The following is a 20969-nucleotide window of genomic DNA, read 5'->3' as shown; positions in this document are numbered from 1 at the left end:
GTCGGTGGCTGAAGCTGTTGTCCTGAATGTTAGTGTAATCAAATGAATGCCTATATTAAATGATAAACTACTTGACTTCTTACTCCCACATCGTATTTGGTTGTTTGGCTATTACTCTCCGTAAATATGGGTGTGTGTGTGAACTGACCTCTTTATTTTAGATCATCCCTCATTTAACAGGTTTGAAACCCGTTTTTCTATTTTTTATTCTCCAAAAATATAAACGTGGCGATGAAAAAAAAATCCTCAAATGAAAATGAATGTTACACAATGCAGTTATGAGCAGTGACCTTTATTTTTGTTATTGGAAGATATGTGTCGGTGTGTAGTATTTAACACTATATACTCTTAAATGTCGTCATTTCTTCAAAAGACAAACCTTCCCTGGAAATATTTTGCCTGCACTGGGAATGTTTTTTAGTTTTGTTTCCTACCCTTATTTTGTTTTACAGAGGTAAATACGTGTGTACTAAATCAATATTTGTTTATTCCATTCCATGGAAATTACAGGTATGTTGTACATACTGCCAACAATTGTCTTGCAAGTTGAGGCCTACCTTTACGATGAGACTAAATAAAAAACTATTTTATCCTTTTGGGATGTTTTTTGTTTTTGTTGTCCGTTTGTCTATATGCATATTATTAGTTATATTTACATTTCATGTAGTCTGTCGCTTTTAAATGCTGTGTCCTGAGCATGTAAGGGTTAGTCCATTATAAAACGCTTAAGTCCTATAGAAACCGGTCTGACCCATGCTCTGACCCCTCCCCCCCAGACAACAAATATCTTGTAAAACAGCTGATCCCAGATAAAGACATATTTCAAACAGGAAAAAGACCTTCAAAATAAAAGCTTACATAATGTCAAGAGCTATGTAGGTTAACACTGGCGTTCTCGCCTACTGGAAATTGACGTAATTAAATCTTAAACAAAGTAGCCTACATAGAAATGTTTAGTTGACAACTCACCAACCCCATATGACAATCGAATATTTAATTGAACTGCGTTGAAAAATGTAAGAAAAACATTTCCTGTATTAATAAAATGATCGAACACAATATGCATTTTTTACATATTGTGTTCGATAGATGGATCGGGCTATATTCAACAATGTTTCAGGCTGAGAAATGAATTGGCGTATAGGTAGAGAACGCTTTACTTCGAAAATGTGGCCGGAAGACGGAAATTTCCATGTTGCGGGCTTGACAATGAAAAGAACGCGTTTACTCTGAATGCAAGTGCAGCCTTTTTCAGTCCATCTTGCTGGCGTAAATGCCATGCTTTTATCTGATAATGAACATTTCAGCAATGACTAAACAGTATGATATTCTGGTCAAATTAATGATTCTGGGAGATTCAGGAGTTGGCAAAACGTGTTTGTTGCGAAGATTCACTGAGAAGGAATATCATCCTTACCATATTTCAACAATCGGTAAGCTGTCAAAGTTTTCAACGATCATCGATGTTTATATCAGTCTTAACATATACGAAAGGACCAACATGTTAGAAAGATGACAGTGGGGTTCTTCAGATAACTACATTGACTAAGTCATCAATTCATAACTACTTTTGGGATTTGGGATTGTGAAGTTTCCGCTGGAGTCAGAGAACACTTCCTCAGGATGCAAGTGCGTCTGCAGATTAGACAGACTGGAGGAAATAACTGCATGTTTTCTTGAGTGCAAATATTAATTTTATTTTAGTCTCCTATAAACGTGGTGATTGGTTGACCATAACTATTTTGTCAAACACTCCCGTTGAAAGACGTCCTAATTTCAGCTAAGAAGATTACTTTATTCGCATACAATTGGTTAATTGGCAAACAATAATGTTAACGAACTAGGGTCTTACAATAGGGACATTTGATGTTACCATGATTGTCTTAAATTGTATTTATTCAGAAGGCAAAACAACACACAATAGAAAAGCCTACTTTTCTGTTTGATTACTTCAACGGCTACACAATCTAGTTCTACCATTATTGCCTTTTCGTTAGTTTTGTTACAGTGGCCTATGTCCCAACCATTGAGTTTATTAGCAAATTCCAGAGTCCAGATTAATGTGCAAACAAAGATGGCCATAGCCAACCATACACAGTTCTCATTACCAAAGAACGAGATGAGGTCAATGGAACTGCATTACACATTGTAGTTTTTGTGTGTGTGTGTGTGTGTGTGTGTGTGTGTGTGTGTGTGTGTGTGTGTGTGTGTGTGTGTGTGTGTGTGTGTGTGTGTGTGTGTGTGTGTGTGTGTGTGTGTGTGTGTGTGTGATCATGATCATCAACACATTTTATATATATATATATCTTTTAATGCTTTTAGGGGTCGATTTTAAAATGAAGACATTAGACATAGATGGAGTCAAAGTCAGAGTACAGATCTGGTGAGTGGAATGCTGTCAACCAGCATTGTCATCCTGTGACATTTTGTTTATTATAGTTAGTATATAGACTATCTATCCATAAAAACATATTCTGTCTTTTAAGGGACACTGCAGGTCAAGAACGTTATCAGAGCATAACTAAACAGTACTACAGACGGGCCCAAGTGAGTTTCTAAAAACAAATATTCAGTGTTAATGTCAGCTGTTGCCTAATACTTTAAGCTACATTAAGCACAGGCCTGCATGAAATCTCTTCCTTGTCCCTGATTGTTTTTTCTTCTGAATTCCACCCAGGGCATTATCCTTGTGTACGACATAACAAATGAGCCATCTTTTCACCACATCATGAGTTGGGCGGGGGATGTGGATGAGGTGAGAGCAACAGAAAACACACTTGTCCTCCCTACTTACTTATTATTAGTCTTAATTATTATTCAGCATTATTTTTAATATTATCATTATTATTAATTATTATAAGTGTGCATAATAATAATTGTTAATATAATAATAATTAGTAAAGTATTATAATTTAGAGGGTCCCAGCCAATCTGGTGCAGTACTACTGATTTATCATTTCATTGACCTGTTGGTTGTAGAATGCTCCTGATCACATTCAGAGGATCCTAGTGGGGAACAAGTCTGACATGGAAGCACAAAGGTGTGTCTCTGAGGAGAAAGGAAAAGAGGTTAGCTGGCATTGAATCTTATGAAGGGATGTGAACACGTGTTAAAATGTCATCACCGAAGGAACCGGGCGCACCACTTTAACATCCCTTTTTAACTCCTTCGGTGGACTAGCTTGCAGCTTTCTATGGATTAGACTTCTTTGAGACCAGCGCCTGCACCAACCAAAACATCAGCGAGGTGGGTCACATGGGCGTCCTTTGAGCCGGCACCTCAAGCTAGTCATTATTTAGTGGTTTGTTGGTACACAGTTGGTCTATTTATGTGAAGCTAAAGCCCTTCAAATTGTTAGTGTAAACACACCTGCACCTTTTATATTTTATTCAACAGGCCATCTTTATTAAATATCCCTGTACAGTTGTATTTTCATTTTGCTGCCCCTACACTTCATAAAAATACCCTAGCATGTGTAAACCTACCTTTTGGTTTCTATAATAGCCTTTACTTTATTTCCTCGTTCCTTCAGCCGTTCACTCGCCTGACGAAACTGGTCCTACAGGCTCACAGTAGACACGTTGACCGCGTTCTGGAACCCCTAGACCGCTTCCTGGATGGGTCCTCTCTTGAGGAGGAGAAGGGCCCTCAGGCCATTCACGAAAACACACAGGATACCTGCTCGTGTTAGTGTGAGGGCTGTAGTGGTTTGTTTACATCTTGAGACCTTTTTACCCATCAGCTGTGGGTAAATGCTGCTGTTTACCATGGAATCCGGTGGGTTGGAGGTCCGTTCAATTCTATTCTTTTTTTTAGTTTACTCTTACTTTGGTTTTAAAATACGTTTTGCATATTTATTGTGTCACCATGTTGCTTGTTTGCCAGATTTGCGTCTGCTTATCTTCCACTTCAATACTAAGGTAACTAGGCCTCTTCTGGGAAAAGAATGGAGCCAATGGGACCGGTTGAATTATTCACACAGTGAAACTTAAAACCATAGTAGTATGGATGTATTTCCAACGTAGGATTATAGCCTGGTTGGGGAATGTGTCAAGCGTAAACAAGATTGTGTTCATTGTGTCATTGTGTATTTGTAGTGGGAGATCTTTCGGTCCTGGTTATTGGTTGGAAATTATCCTTTTAATTCTCATTGTTTGCAAGTTCATTTAAGAATTACATTTTTACCTTTTGCATCGTGTCTGTGTAGTTGCCACATCATTGTACATTTAAAGGTTTATGTTATAGGAATCGTAGCTTCTCTATGAAAAGCCTTTATGTATGGGATACAGTGAATTGTTCAAATTTTTGCTTGAATTGTAAAGACATTGCCTTGCTGTTTTGTAAAGTGCAGAGTCTCTAAACAGGCACTTCCTCCAGAAGAGGCATTTAGAGCAGCTCTAGGGTTATTCAGTAGATTCATCCATTTTTCATCACAAGCTGTGGTGAAGCCCTTGGTGAAGAATTGTACTCTTCAATGTTTGATGACCATGAAACTGATATAGCTTATGGAATTGCTATGTTAGAAAAATGTACTCCTTTGGTAATTTTAAGTTTATTTATACAAAAGATCTATTTGATAATGAGTTTATAATGTCACTAAAGTGTATCTGAACTGTACTTTTGTACATTTTACAAATAAATTAGAGGATTCGTTACCCCTCTACCCCTCGTCATTATTATGTCACTAAAGGTCAACACCAATGATGAAATAGATTCTACCGACGAGAAAATGTGATATGAATCTCACCTTTTGAAAGGGGGGCAGTATCGGATGTCAGGTGTGTATCAGATGTCTGCGCCGCCACCTGACACCCACCCCACAACCCAGCCACCCCGCCCCCCCCTGCCTCAAACAGCAGTCTGGTGACCGGGGTATCCGGATTACACCCGCTCTCACAGAAGCCCGGTCAGTCCACTGTCCGTGTGGCGCAGGCGAGGAGACACAACAAGATGACGTTCATTGCCAAGACCTTCTACGACCTGAAGGCCACCACGCTGGAGGGGGCCACGGTGGACTTCAACGTGTTCAGGGGCCGCGTGGTGCTGATCGAGAACGTGGCCTCGCTCTGAGGCACCACCACCCGGGACTACAGCGAGCTCAGCCAGCTGCAGAGCAAGTACCCCCACCGGCTCGTGGTCCTGGGCTTCCCCTGTAACCAGTTTGGCTACCAGGTGAGTTCCACAGCGCAGTGAGACAGCACTAGTGACTTGCCAATCGAGGCCTTTGACCTTTGACCCCACCTCCCCTTAAATGCACTCTCGAAGATCACTGTGTGTGTGTGTGTGTGTGTGTCATTTGCAGGAGAACTTGTCTAATGGGGAGATCTTAAATTCGCTGAAGTATGTGCGACCAGGCGCGGGCTACGAACCCGGCTTCACCGTCTTTGAGAAGTGCGAAGTCAACGGAGCGAACCCACACCCGGTCTTCGCCTACCTCAAAGACAAGCTGCCCTACCCCGAAGACGACCCCAACTCCCTCATGCAGGACCCCAAGCACCTGATCTGGACGCCCATATGCCGGAACGACGTCTCCTGGAACTTTGAGAAGTTCCTGGTCGGGCCGGAGGGAGAGCCCTTTAAGAGATACAGCAAGAAGTTCCCCACCATCAGCATAGAGCCCGACATTCAGAGACTGTTGAGGTTAACCAAGAGCTAAGATAAATACGTAGTAGGCCTCAATTAGTATCCCTCAAATTGCCTTTTCATCATAATACTGGTAACAGTATGTGAAGTGTTGTGTTCAGTCTTTTAAGCCTTATTAAATGAAGGTGGTACTCTGAACGCGGTAGCGGGAGTACTGCCTGAGCCCTCTGTAAGTGCTCAAGAGGATTGGATTCATGCTCATGTGTCTGGAAACTAATCTGGTAGGAAGGCACTGTTAAATGATAGTCGTCATGGGTTATTTCTATATTCTTGAAAAGAAGGCGTAAGGAAATAAACTATTGCTTTTAAGTATTAATAATATTCCTGAAGAACAAAAAAAATGTATGGCTATTCTGCTTATTACTAAACGTGTGTTGGCCGACCAGCAGATGGTGCTATTACTTATGAAATTAAAATGATTCTTGGGGCGATGAATTAGTTCCTGTTCAAATAAATCACTTTGCTCAGCCTAACGATTGTTTGTGTTGGATTGACTCATCATCACAAATCATTTCTGAGTTAGTAGTTTGATCATTGTGTACATACGTTTATCTTTTTTTTTTACGTTGAATACATTTATAAATAGGTAGGGCCTGAAAAACAGAGCATAGAGTGATTCGGCTGTGTTCGAATAAACATCATTTATTTATACTAACGCTAATTTTCCATGCGTTTTCACCACATATCTCACCCTTAGGTCCAAGTGAAAATAGGTTTGGACCTGACAACAAACGATATCAAATATAAAACAGTCCACCGTCCAATAACATAATAAAGATATTCTAACATTGATAAATTAGATGCCCCATGACATCCATGCAGACACGGTCCCCTAACGCTATGGTATGATAGAGTGGTATATTTCATGTTTCATTAATCCATTCATAACCCTATGTCGTTCACCAGTCACAGGCTAGTGGTATTGTGTTCACATTAGTCACCAAGTCTCCAACTCACCCTTCTCTGCCACCAGGCAACAGATCACGCATGGGTTGTACTGTAAAGACATTTTCCCGCGATGCATGAAGCCTACATCCGGAAATGAAGGACTGGCCACAGGTGAGCAGTTACCATGGTAACGTTTGGTTTCCCAATGTGTCCTTCTCGCGAGACTGCAGCACAGATGGGAGGGTGTCTGAAATGATCTCATCTTTCTAGCGACTGCATAGCGCAGCGAGGAAAACCAGTAACTTCCTATCAAACTTATTAGTTGAATCTCACGCGTAGACGCCAGGCCAATAAGGATCTTAATCGGGGGCCAGTTCGCCTGAAGCGAAGAAAGGAAGCGTACTGTACTGGGCGTTACGGGGTTTGGACCCTGGGACCTTCCACTAGTTCAACAAAAGGAGGAAAACGTTATGCATTGTGTGACATCCAACGATTGAGGCAGAAAGGAGGAAAAGGTGAGTGGGAAGCCCCATGGTTCTGCATGCTTGGAGTCTGATGCGTGTGATCCCGGTTTAGGGTGCACGGTATAGTCCGACATCCACTGTTCAATCAAAGCCCTGTCGGGTTTGATGAAAGTAACGAGTAACGACGGGGTGCATTCGGTGTCGGTTCGGCTTAAATCGTGCGAACTAATCGCTGTGCTTGAACGGTTTCGCCTCGAGTGACCGAAGCTGTCAACATATATCTGTGATGCGGTCTGAAGTGGGTCCTTCGTATTGCATACATCCAAGGACGATGCATTGTTCCGCGTCTCGCAGAGGGAAAGACGATTCACAGGTGGCAGCAGAACACACGGACGACCGCAACCCACCACCCCAACCCCCCTGTTTGATCAGTCAAATCCGAGCCATGATGGATGGTTGTCAAGCAAGGTGGAAGTGCAGAGCAAATTATGGGATATTTCTGTTTACTACATGGTTGGCAGAAAGTCATTCATGTTGCGACTGTGGTGCACATCCACGGGGGTGTGCATGTTGCATCGGGTGGCAGTGCTGATAAGGCCATGGTGCTAATCCATAGACTGCGATTTCTCATGTTTGGATTTATGTGCATTGACCTAAACATATAGATCATGTTATTTTGATCGGGAGAACAGACATCCGGGGATGTCTAATAGGACTATAACTTCGACCACCCTCTTCTGTTTTAGTCTAATCATTGATGTACGGTATAATAGCTGTTTTTGTAGTTGTTACAGCTATATCATGATATAGTATTAACCAGGCCTGGATTACAATGGGTATTTATATTGGGGATATTGAGATGACAAAGCAGACTAGAGGCTGTGTCTGGACTTGAATCTGGAGATGCCTGCCTCTGTCGAAGAAGCTCCTGCAGTAGAACAACCGAAAGGATTTTGACAGGCTTTGAGGTAAAGTGATAGTGAATGTCCATCCAATAGAAAATACTTTATAATTATAATTCAGGAATGCGTCACCCTGCGTTTTAGTGACATTCGTTTTTGTGTGCATTCTTGTTAAAATAACTTGTGATAAATCCTCTGAACAATTAATCTCGAGAGATTAATTTTGGGCAAGGATCAAGGATTTATGGCATTCTTGATAGGCTTAGTTGACCTATCGTAGTCATAACATTCAGGTCTAGTAGCTCCACTCATTCACCGCTCTCCCAGTCTTCCTACAGCAGCTTTCGATTGAGCCTCTGCACAATGTAGCTCGTACTAAAGCTTTAAATTAATATTCACACTGGGTCACTTCCTGGATTTTCTGATTGGATTCTCACTTGAAAATGAATCTAGTGCATATGCAGCTTTATGTCCCTCCAGGGAGACGGGTTTTTAGCTCTATTTTAATCTCCCACGTTGGCCCATTCACTGTCTACTTTATTTTCTTTCAGAAATACAACTCAAGGTTACGGGAGTACGGAGTGTGTCTAAATGGGAGCTAGCTGACAATTTGAGTGAAAATACATCTTTGTAGGACAGGATAATAGACTTGACAGATGTACTTTTTTGAATGGTAGCCTACCTTTTTGATTTGACGTTTTATTAGTGTCTCACTTTGCCAACAGAGAACTATAAGACTTTGTGTTTGTCTCATAGGGAAAGATCAAGATGAGTCAAAACGTGCTAGTTAAGTCAAGAAATGTGGTAAAGCTTCTTCCCCCCTCGCTTCAGTGTGTGGTTGTAGAAATACCTTTTTTTGTAATTCTGTATCAGATCTTGTCATGCTCAATAGTAGCCATTACTGCATGCCCTACACAGGCCATATGACAGAGTGTAACTTGTTTGTCAGTCAAACCCCTGTTTCGGTTATCTTGTAGCCCTGGGTTGGAACTCGGAAGGGATAGTCAAACAATGATGAAACAAGTGGGGTATTGTTCCTCCTCTGGCATGTGGAGCCAGCAATTACGCTAAATGACTCTTATGAAACAGTTTGGGTTCTCTTCAGTCCTGAGGTTATTAAAACACTTTGCTGTGTCGCGATCAAAGTGAAAGTAGGCCTTAATTGAAATGAGCGTTAGCATATCTGGCTCCTCGAATGTGAGCGTTCTGTCAGGATTAGGCTAAGCCGCTCTGTTTAAGTGTTGTTTTAGAACATTTGTTGGTATGTGGTTATTGCTTTACTTGTAAGCAAAATATGATTTGGTTAGGTTTGATTATTTTCCAACAGGATTTCACTTAACCTGGAGCCCTATTGGCTTATAGCTTTTTATTGCCAAAGATTGGTTAAATGTCTATCAAATACTACATTTTGATTTGCTCATTCCCGCAACTTCTATAGAAATGACCAAAGCCTGTGATTGATTGGTTGGCTCTTGCCGGTGTTACAGGTGAAGGTGTATAAGTCTGGAGAACACATCTGTTCCCGCTCCATTAGTCAGACCCCAGTCAGCAGGCAGACGGCTCGGTGATTACATGGCCACAGTTCAGCACTCTTTTCTTAAAAGTGTTCTCGGGTGCGAGTCATCATCAGAACGTTGTTGACTAGGGGGAATAGGCTGTGGGGGTTAATGAGTTGGACTATGATGAGCTGTGACAACGGGGTTGCGTTTCCTGCTAAACTGTTGGAATGCTGTGTCTTTGTCTGGCTGAAGCAGGCCACCCTATGCCAGCCAATGGAATAAACCAGAGGGCTTGGACACCACAATGGCCATGATGTAATCTCTTTCAGTGCACTGTCACAAAGCAAATGCATACTGACAGTGAAAAATGGCCCTCTGTTCTGCGCCTCCCGTGGGGAATTTTGACCCCCACAAAAATCCCTGATAATTCGGGGTATGTCATTATCTCTGTGGGAAATGGACCTGAGAGACAATAAAGCGATTTGATGGTTGTGCGCAGGTGCTAAATGTTGCTTTGGGTTCCTGGGCTGGACCACCTCTGTTGGAAACGATGAAGTCTGCAAAAGTGTTTTTACATTGTGTTTATTTGATTGACGGAGCACTGCCTCGTCCAGAAATCAGAGCAAAGTCTTGGTTATCTGGATGTTTTTTAACCCTCAACACAAACCCTGACTAAACGCTACAAAATCCCAGTGCTGTAGCCAGAGATTGGAAGAGATTCATTTAAAAATAGAGAATCTCTCGTGTCAAATCGAATTGATAGCGTGACGAATAAAAGATTTAGCAGAAACTGGGACTCCGCTCATCATCATGTGCTTGCCTACAGACAACCCCTGCTTCCATGACGCCATGCTCGGTGTTGTCTCAACATGTCTGTCATTCGCTGCACCATCTTAATTCTATCGGCCATGCACACTCGTCTCCCTGAATATGATTACCCCAGCAATCTCCCAGCTCCCAGTCGAATGAAAACAGCAGGCAGAAGCAGACAAGGCTTCGGCTGCGTCTATGTGGGCAGTAGTGGAATCATTTCCCCATGTGAAACCACAGAGGCTGCAACGAAATCGGAGAAGCGGGCCAGGAATGTATGAGGGCTTGACTGTGGCTTGGAACCACGGGGCTCTGGATGCACAGACAGGTCTGTTCAGCTTTTCCTCATTCCTGTGCGCCTTTTCAACTGTTTTTGTTCCAATCAGGAAAAGCACCATGTTCTACCTGGAATTCTCGACACAACAATGCACAAAGCAAGGTCGTCCTTCCAACGTATTAACTTCTCCAACAGGTTTTTTCAGATGAGCCTGCCAAACCTTGGGTTATAAAACGGCGAGAGCTTCTTTCTAGGCTTGTTACCTACATTTCAACTGAAAAAAATAATTCTTCACATGCCTCCAATGTTCCACATCCGCTGCTTCCAGGGAAATGTATTTCCACCCTCTGAGTTCCTGTGTTACCTTTTTGGCAAAGCTGGACGAGAGGAAAGGCACTGTTGGGAAAACAGTGTTTCCTTATCCTGAATTCTTCAAATCAGACAGAGTTAGTGTACTTTGATGGCCTGAATGGCCTGTTTATGTCACACACACACACACACCCACGCGCGAAAGCAAAAGCAAAAGGCACTCACTCACACTGAAGATCATTAATTGCCATCGATAGAGAGGACTAGCTCAGAAATACCACACACCAAAACAAATGGATAACAATTTTCTTTCTAGGGAGGTGTCAATCCAGGCTGAACAAGGTCAGCAATGGACATTACTGGGGTACCGTCTGCGACACCGCACATGACATTGAAGGAGCAAAATGTTTTCTGTCTGTGCCAGGTGCACAGGGCAGATAGACTGACTATAACAAACATGGCTGCCTTCCAAGCCTCTTACCCAAACATGACCAGCAAGTGGTTTCCCTTTGCACTACATTGATGGACTGCTGGGTACTCCTACTGGGATTCATATCAGCTGCCTTAACTGAGGGGGAAGTAAGGTACGACTCAATGAAGGGAGTAAACAATTACATTGGCTTAATGCGCTATGAAGGGAACATACAGCAATGAAAGGGACATTTCAATGTAAGATAAAAGGGACATTTGACCGTCTTGCCTGTTGTGCTCCCATTATGTCGGCCAATTATGGCACCCATTGCACCCCTAACCATCCCCGGAGAAGCGATCCCCCTTTCTGTGTTTCTTCTCAAGGTTTCCTTGATAATGAAGGAGCTTTGTCTTGCTCTTTAGAGGGGTTAGGGGTGGGGTCGGGGGGGGGGGGGGGGGGGGGCATGTAATGTGGCCTGTAAAGCACTCTGAGACTAACTGTGATTAGGGCTATACAAATGGAATTGATCACTTAACTTAGTTAACTAGTGTTAACTGTAATTGAACTGAGGAAAAAGTTATTACTTGGCTAACTGTGTGTGTGTGTGTGTGTGTGTGTGTGTGTGTGTGTGTGTGTGTGTGTGTGTGTGTGTGTGTGTGTGTGTGTGTGTGTGTGTGTGTGTGTGTGTGTGTGTGTGTGTGTGTGTGTGTGTGTCATGCTAGCATAATTTAGCCCAGGCCAGCAGTAGCATGATGAGACAGGTGGCCCAACGTGTTGAATTCATTCTCTCTTAATGCTTTAATGCTAATTAGGAAAACGTCACCAGGGACTATCCTTGGCATGAAAAGCAAACACAACCTACATTGTCTGTGCACAAGTGTGCCTATTGTCAAAGAAGATTCGGTATACAAATGATGACAAAACTAACACATCGGACCAGATTATCCTGAAGTTCAAACAATGCTTCAGTTGATACTTTGCTGAGGATGCAAAGCCCTGATTTGCTTTCTCTTTTATTCCCAATGGGGTTGCAGGGTAGGGGGAGGGAGGGAGGGAGAAGACAGGCTAATTACTTCACACTATGTTTATAAATTGAGACCAAAACATCAGACTATTTTAACAACCTTCTGATATTTTCTTAAAGGTGCATTCTCAGGATTTAGAGGGGTATCTAATGGTGAACCAACCAACTGAATAACCTCTCCAGCGATCAGCCAAGTGTTGCGTGATGAGATTCCTTGATTTATTTAGAAAATGTATTTAGTTATCGAGCCTGTAAAACTATAGGTCATAGCTTGCAAGTAAGACAAGAGATTATGATGAACGTGTTTTCTCTCGAGCCATTACTAACGGTGGGGTCCATGGTTGGCTCCCGATGTAGATGGCTCGTTATAAATTGACGAAAAAACACAATCATTCTTTTCTAGGAATTATACACTAATTAAAACATACTTATGAGTATGGTTCCATTTCTGTGTGTTCCACTAAATGGTACTAAACTCTATATTCTACACCTTTTAAAAGTGTGAATGTGAAGCACCTTTTCCGGGGCTTCATTCGTGTTGACACGGCTAGTGTTTCTTCGTACTATTTGTTTCTGTTTTGTCATGTAAAGGGTGCAGTGCTGGCCCTCTGCCCCTGGCCTCTAGTTTAAATGAGATGTAAATGAGGAGTTGTAGGGTTTTTAGCCGAGCGCTGTGTGTGTGTGTGTGTGTGTGTGTGTGTGTGTGTGTGTGTGTGTGTGTGTGTGTGTGTGTGTGTGTGTGTGTGTGTGTGTGTGTGTGTGTGTGTGTGTGTGTGTGTGTGTGTGTGTGTGTGTGTGTGTGTGCAGTGCAGAATCACATCTTAGTGTCATTTATTTACTGCGTTTGGCAGCCAGTGATTTTCAGCTAGGTACGCTACCCTGCGACAGAACGATTGGGATCCAAATGGCATTTGGAATTGATTGGCTCCGCAGCCCTGGTTGTACACGAATGAGTAGGATCTGATTGGTAGGGGAGCAGCCAGTGTTCTCCGCACGTGCCAGGATCAATGGCTGGAAAGCGTGCAGAGATACGCTGTGTATCTTTGCATCCATTTGTTCCGTCGGATTCAAAAGTGGTGTGCTTGTATGCTAGCGTTATATAGCACTGGCCTGAAATGGTGTGTGTGTTTGTGTTTGTGTTTGTGTGTGTGTGCTTCTTATTGTTAGCACAGGCACACCTGTGCTCCTCGCCATGGAAACAGATGCCGGGGGGGGGGGGGGGTAAGTCTGTGTTTGCAGTGGGGAGCAGCTCCTCTAGAGAGGAGGCAGAGAACACCCGCGGGTGCCCCACTCACCACGCTCATAAGTTTCCCCTCTGCCATCTCCCTCTTCTTCAAAGCCCTTGTCCTCCTGACAAATCACAACCAGCTACCAAAGCCTTTTTTTCCTCCTGGACTCAGCAGCTGCGGCCCTGCAGGGAACGCTCTTAAAAACACGTGCCCAGCCCTTCTGTCTTTCAGTTCACCTCCCATTTAAGGAGAGGAGGGTTAGCCGAGGATATCTCTATTCAGGAGACACGGTGCCATCGACCTCAACCCTGTTTACTCTCCCTCTCCTGATAAATGCCGTCGTTTGAAAAGATTGGATTGTATATTTTTTGCAGGGCTAGACTTCATGGGTGATGGAGGCAATGACAGTAGATTGGGAATGAGTGAAGCTTTTGGAGCTCAGTGATGTTTAGCCATGCAAACATCGCCATTCATTTTCTACCTCCCACACCCCGCACATCATCCATTCAGTTTGATGATGGGATGGCTGATAATTGTTTGTTTTGGTGATTTTGACCAAACAATTGTAAAAAAGTTTCGCAAGATGGTGATTTGGTGATTGAAAGAACGAGTTTAGCAAGATGGTGTCTGGAAGTTTGGCCCCTTCTGTGGGCGATGACTTCATTGACTTCATGACTTCAGGGAGGTGGGGTGCCGAGTGTTCCCAAACATTGCAGTTCTCTGCCATGTTGACACCTCTGTTGCAGAGAGAATCTAACAAGTCATTGTCAACTGACCTTGCTGCTTCGTTTGCCGGAGCCACATGCCGAGTTCCTGTTCTCACACACACACACACACACACACACACACACACACACACACACACACACACACACACACACACACACACACACACACACACACACACACACACACACACACACACACACACACACACACACACACACACACACACACACACACACACACACACACAGAGAGAGAGATGCACACACACAGAGAGAGAGATGCACACAGAAGCACAAGCACACAGTATTAAGCTCTTCTACTTCCATTCAGAGTTCATTACAATTGAGCAGCGACAAAATCAACAAGAGGACTAAAGGTACAATTTGGCTGAGGGCCATCTGGGGCATGCCTTGTGAAATCCAGATAATCATAAGAGCAAACAAACAAATGTACAGCACACTCGGAAATGCCAGACTCAACACTCTGTTAGAAAGCAGGTTGTAGTATTCTAACCTGATACACCCTGACGATAAACTATACATCCTGACCTAACCCTATACACCCTGACCTAATCCGATACACACTGACCTAACCCGATACACCCTGACCTAACCCTATACACCCTGACCAAACCCTATACACCCTGACCTAACCCGACACACCCTGACCTAACCCGACACACCCTGACCTAACACGACCCACCCTGACCTAACACGACCCACCCTGACCTAACCCGACACACCCTGACCTAACACGACCCACCCTGACCTAACACGACCCACCCTGACCTAACATGGCACACCCTGACATTAAAATACACCCTGTAACCCTGCCCTGTACCACCCCACATCTTCTCTTAGATCAGTTCATGCAGACCTAAAATAAACTACTAAACATAATTCCAATTGTTTCCAGATTTTTCCCAGATGTAGCTTTCCCCATGCAGGCTACTTTCCCACAGCCCTGACGTGTCTCTCTTTCTCTGAGCATTGCTGCAGCGTGTGAAGTGTGGTGACTGTCTTCTGGTATGTATGAGTGCACGGGCAACGTCTGCGTTATACCAGTGAGCTCCTCGGCTCTGAAAGGGAGATGGCTTCTGAAAGTGCTATATGTGCATGCTCCACCACCAGCACCAAAAGCCTCACAGGCCTAGTCACCCGCTGCCCTGTGGCTGTCTTAAGGGCTTGGCTCCTGGCATGGGGAGAAAGGGGGAGGATTACAGGAGGCAGCGAGAGAAAATCTGCCTCTCTAGCCCCCCCCCCCCACCACTGAATTCAACACTTGTGTTAATTATACTGCTAGACACTCTCAAGACTCTTCTTCTTTGATTCTCCACTTGAACAAAACTTGCCAGCTCCCCCTCTTTACACACACACACACACACACACACACACACACACACACACACACACACACACACACACACACACACACACACACACACACACACACACACACACACACACACACACACACAGGAGCAGACACACACAGTAGCAGACACACATCCTCAAATCAACAAAGAATAACGCTCCCAAATGCACAGATGGGGTGGATTTGATACTCGGTAGAAAAAGGGGTTTTACTGCAACACGTTGCCAAAAGTCGGTTTAAATATTGATTCAATGTTGCATTGCGGATATAGTACTATCGAACACTATGTCACTAAGTCCCCCTCTTGGCGGCTGACTCTCCCCATGAGCTCCATGCTGCCCCACTTAACAGGGCCTGCTGCTGGGAGATGCTCCCGTTGGCTAAGGTGAGGCCACGGTCAGACCCCCCGTGGCTCAGGCCCCCACCAGGCCAACTTTAGACAAGTGGTTGTAAACACGTCCGCCGTGTTTAGCCTTAGAGATCGCAGGGGCCAGGGCGCACCTATGTAAAAGAAAATGGCTATTGGCAATGGTGTGAATAACATCGCTGGCAAGCTGGCATGTTTTTTGGAGAGATGAGAGTGGGAGGCTATTACTGCATGATGAAGACGTTTGGAGATATGATTGACTCCCTGTCGTCCCTCGGGAACTTCATATCTAATATGAGTTGGGGGGTGTTAGGGCGTCCCTGTGGCATCACATTTCCTGGATTATCCCCACTTTGGTTCCTGAATGCTCCCCTTACGTGTGATTTATTTTATTTTGGAAGAGCGGAGAATGTGGTGGAGTCGCTATCCAAACACTACCTTATCTTTTGGCAGTGCGAGACGTGGTTTCCTTTGCATGTGTCAAAGAGGACCCGTGTTGACATGGTCAAAGCACCTCCTGAATGCTACATAGTTAGAATACTTCTACTACAACCTCCATGCGTCTGTCTTCACGGTCTGGCTACTCCCGTGATCACCTAGGGTGATTTTTGTGTGTGTTCGCTGTCGCTCAAACCTCCAGGTTGGCTTTAGAGGCCTGGTGTGTGTGTGTGTGTGTGTGTGTGTGTGTGTGTGTGTGTGTGTGTGTGTGTGTGTGTGTGTGTGTGTGTGTGTGTGTGTGTGTGTGTGTGTGTGTGTGTGTGTGTGTGTGTGTGTGTGTGTGTGTGTGTGTGTGTGTGTGTGTGTGTGTGTGTGTGTTTTACATTGCTCCCAGCCCAGTGTCTCTAATGGAATAATGGAGCGGCTCTAGCCAGGCCGGGCGCAGCGGTTGTCAGGAGAGCGGGCCGGAGGAGGGCAGGCATGCGGGCACGCAGAGGAGGGGGGGGGGGGGGGGGGGGGGGGGGGAAGTGCAGCCTAGAGCAGCCTAGAGCAGCAGAGGACCATCTTCCCCAAAGTCGGAGCGCGGTGCTGCTCTCCAGTCTCCGGCAGACAGGCCGCCTCCTCATTAGCAGGTTTTTTACATTCCTCTCCAGGCCTCGGCAGCCCCTCGGGCGCTTCCTCTCCGTCAGCCTCACGCCGCATACAAAGAAGGAGAACGCGACGAGTCGCTGCGTCGCCAGTCTGCACATCGAACCTGCGGCGCTGAAACACAATTCCAATAAACACAGGCCCACGCACTGGTTGTAAAGTCCTGTAATTACCGCACGGAAAACAAGCTGTAAACGTACGGCGTGCTTACCGGGAGATTTCCGCGCTCCGTCTTCTGGTCTCTGGGTCTGACAGGCGGTCGCCGGGTAACACGCGACACGACGACATTAGCGAGCGGTCGATGTGAACGAATGGAGGACCACTCCAATATGTAAAAGCAATGCAATTTAGCTCTTCAGACGAGGTAAGGGGGACCTCGCGTCGGAGCAGCACAGTGGACTTTCATTGTGTGTGCCCGGAGCCCACCCACACATCATCGTATTGAAGCAGGAATGCATTTAACGGCCGCGGCTACAAACAACGTTAAGTGTCTGTGGCCACCATTTATTCAGTGCCGTCCCGCCCTGTGAGAAAAGTAAAACACTGCAGGAATGCTTTAGAAAAGGAGGACAAGAGAAACACCCAGCTCTGGGTTTATCCTTGGTTAATATAATCTGCCTCTCGTCCACAAGTGGTCTCTCTCTCGTGTTAGAATGTGAGGGGAAGAAGACGCTACTAACGGTAAGGCCAAGCTAATTTACTCCTCATTGAACCGTGCTGAAAAGCAGCGTTCTGTTAGCCAAAGGCCCCAGCGTCTCGAACAATGCCCAATCTCAGAGCAAGGCCGCAGAAGTCATGGAAAACACGCAGCCACGGGTTTCTCTCAAATGCTTCCAACTTATGCCGGATCGTCGGCGCAGACCTTTTGTGCGGTCGGTCGAGCGATTCGCCGCTCCGATTGTCTGGCTCTAAATCGCAGAGTGCCACCACATCCGAAAGCACGCATTCCACGGAGCACAGGGGTCGCCCGTCGCGCCCTGAGCTAAACCACGAGCCAGACATGGCCTTGGTGTTCTCGGGCTCCGACAGAGGAATGCTCTCCACAACAAGTCTCTCCCCTCGCAGACGGTCTCCTGGACGGTCAACATTCAGCATCCTGACTGCAACAACATGTCGCTGCCGGGATTTGCCCGTACATGCCGCTAGCCCTTGCTTTCCTTCCCCCCCGTCTCTGACAGATCTGGTGGAATTCCAGAGTCTCTCCACTTGTGGTTGGAGGAGGCTGGCATCGCCTGCCAGCAGACGTCTCTCGTTTTTTTTCCCCCTTTTCAAAGGTTTCGAGTTTTTCTCTTTACTCATCGGGCCGGGGAGAAGATCAGCCTGGGGGTAAGGAGGGGGGGAGGAGGGGGGAGGAGGGGGGAGGGAGTCGAACGTTGTCGCTACCTGTCCGTCTTTTTTGTTGGCCTTTTACGACCCGTGTTGACCCCTCATCTCTCAATCCTCGAGACAGAGAGTCACACACACACACACACACACACACACACACACACACACACACACACACACACACACACACACACACACACACACACACACACACACACACACACACACACACACACACACCTCCTCAGTAGGGTTGGACAGCCCTGTCCCTGCACAGGACTGCACTGCCCTGGTGAGGCGCTCCTACAAGCGGGGAAGCAGTACTGTGAGGTTAAGGGTCTACGGAAAAGCAACTCATTCTCAGTTTGACCTCTGGGTGACCTCCAGCCTTGCTTACAGTCCTATGTTGTTACGGCCCTGCTGCACATTCCAATGGATCCAGTCAAAACCTCACCCGCTGTTAGGCTCTGTGGGAAAAATCCCTCGGAAAACAAACAGATTGAACCCGCGTCACTCAATTGTGCCTCGAAATTGTGTGTGTGTGTGAGTGTGGGTGTGTGCCTGCATGTGTGCGCATGTGTGGTTGTGCGTGCGTGCGTGCGTGCGTGCGTGCGTGCGTGCGTGCGTGCGTGCGTGCGTGTCCTGATCACCAGGGTGCTCTTCAGGAAGCGGGAGGAGATGACAGGCTGAGTGGATTACATCACAGCGCTGGTTGTGTTTGATGTGAGGCAGATCCCAGCGCGGTGGGACGCGACCACGGACCGCTCCTTTGTTTCCTCTCACCGGCCCCCCGCTTCTCCCTTCCCACCAGCCAGCCGGGGCTCCTCCATCTGCCTCGTCATCAGATCACGCTCTCAGATGTTTGACAGTGCCTGTTCTCTCACTCCCATTGTTTCTCTCTCCTCTTACCATCGTAGAATCAGATTCATTCGTTTGATTATTTTAGATTTGATTTGGGTTTTTTCGGTCTGCTGTGAACAGGCGTGTTGTGGGAGGTCTTCATTCACAAATTGACAGAAGTCATATCCTATATACGATATACCGACTAAGACATACCCATCTAACATTAAAAAAATAGTCCCCTGCTGGAAAGTTCAAAACCCTTTGTAAATTCCCCTTCATCCAATATTTAAAAGCAAAACACTGATAGACTTCCCACGCCCACACGCACACAGGAATATTGCTCACCCTGAGGGAAGCACAATCTAGCAGTCAGAGAGGAATGTCTCAGGGTCCCAGTCATCACTGGGTTGTGGTTGTGGAGTGGGGGCTCTGGTGGTTTCCAGAGCAGAACAGAGGGAACCCTGTGCCCACCAGACCGCTCTGAGAGAAGGACTGCTGAGAGCAATGGAGGATTTCTGTTTGGAGACTTTGGTGTCGGTCATTCAGACCCTATTCACCCGGGCTGTAATTACAAGCTTGTCGGGCGATCTTTCCTCTTTTTGTTCCCCCTGCCAGGGAGTCTGAGACACTTGTTCACTCTGTAGGGGAACTTCAGAACACACACACACACACACACACACACACACACACACACACACACACATTCCCTCTTTGAGGCCGTAGAGCTTGTCAAAGCCAATAAACAATTTCACCCAACACTTGGCAAGTATTTTCACTAGCAGGAGTAAGTCAACGGCGTGTGGCCTAAGAATTACCCTGAAGACATCTCTGCCCTAGATATGTTGGATTGTCCATTTCATCAATGACTCCTGCGCTTTATATTTTTGGGACTCATTGCATTGCTCATCCAACGTGCATGTGTGTGTGTGTGTGTGTGTGCGTGCGTGGGCTACAGGGAACATGGGAAGTGTGACCCCGCATGTGACTCAGTCATCACACACCATGTGGGCTCTCGCGCGTGTGCGTGTGTGTGCGTGTGCGTGTGTGTGTGTGTGTGTGTGTGTGTGTGTGTGTGTGTGTGTGTGTGTGTGTGTGTGTGGTCTGGTCTGCGTACAACAACAGTAGCAAGGCCGGGCGTCCCAGCATGACATCATCCCTGGCCTGGTGTGTGTCTTCCTCATTCTGGACAGGACCGCCAGAGCAGCTGGAAGAGCCCAGCCCCCATTACAGGAAGTTAGCTTCGCTTAGTCAACACACGCACACATGTCCGCTCTGCGCTGCCAGAGTAACATCTGTCTCCGTAATGACTTACTCCAACACATCGCTATTTAGAAAGGACCACCGTAATCGCATACATATGTAAATGTAAAAATAATAATAATGTTATAGTAGTACCCAAATACGTATGCGTAAACGGAGCAGTTGTGGATGTAAATATGCTACTGTTTTATTAATGGGACTTGCTGATGAGGCAAGGAAAAACATAGTAATAAATAATAGGTGTTGCTGGGGGCCATGGGAGGAGGGAAGTGTATGTTCACAAATCACAACACAAAACTGCATGAGGGAGAGTCCCTCTACACACACCCTCTCCCCTCCCCAGGCCGGCGGCATCATGTTGTACGTAGTAAGGTCTGTCTCTAACCTGCAGTGGGTTAGAGACAGCCGGTAGATTAGCCCTTCTTAAATGTCAAAAGTCAGTTGAATGGATGAGCCTACATGGTTTGTCTTTTAGCTTACAGCTGAAAGTACCCCAAAAATACAGAGGTGGGCGTCCATCCGTTCA

General features: G+C 45.7%; 3 protein-coding genes across 3 annotated transcripts in view; all 3 read left to right on the top strand.

Moving 5' to 3' along the window:
* The first annotated feature begins 1273 nt into the window (after positions 1-1273).
* Positions 1274-4655, top strand: LOC130382434 (ras-related protein Rab-15-like). The gene is made up of 7 exons (XM_056590173.1): positions 1274-1433; positions 2323-2383; positions 2487-2547; positions 2678-2755; positions 2980-3069; positions 3182-3247; positions 3534-4655. Exons 1-7 carry the CDS (start codon positions 1274-1276, stop codon positions 3690-3692), a joined length of 675 nt encoding a protein of 224 aa, XP_056446148.1. The 3' UTR covers positions 3693-4655.
* Positions 4656-4771: 116 nt separating this feature from the next.
* On the top strand, positions 4772-6286 carry gpx2 (glutathione peroxidase 2). Its single transcript, XM_056590175.1, has 2 exons — positions 4772-5173; positions 5304-6286. The coding sequence occupies exons 1-2, from the start codon at positions 4952-4954 to the stop codon at positions 5655-5657; spliced, it is 576 nt and encodes a 191-aa protein (XP_056446150.1). The 5' UTR covers positions 4772-4951; the 3' UTR covers positions 5658-6286.
* A 500-nt stretch (positions 6287-6786) lies between these two features.
* LOC130382424 (signal-induced proliferation-associated 1-like protein 1) overlaps positions 6787-20969 on the top strand; it is a 42260-nt gene continuing 28077 nt past the window's right edge. The window contains exon 1 of the mRNA XM_056590155.1: positions 6787-7047. The gene's annotated coding sequence lies outside the window, so the exon portion shown is untranslated. The remainder of the gene's footprint in view (positions 7048-20969) is intronic.

The sequence above is a fragment of the Gadus chalcogrammus genome, chromosome 5 (assembly GCF_026213295.1).
Source record: "Gadus chalcogrammus isolate NIFS_2021 chromosome 5, NIFS_Gcha_1.0, whole genome shotgun sequence".
In the NCBI taxonomy this organism is placed as follows: Eukaryota; Metazoa; Chordata; class Actinopteri; order Gadiformes; family Gadidae; genus Gadus; species Gadus chalcogrammus.
The sequence above is the reverse complement of the archived record's forward strand: the minus strand, read 5'-3'. Positions and strand labels throughout refer to the sequence as shown.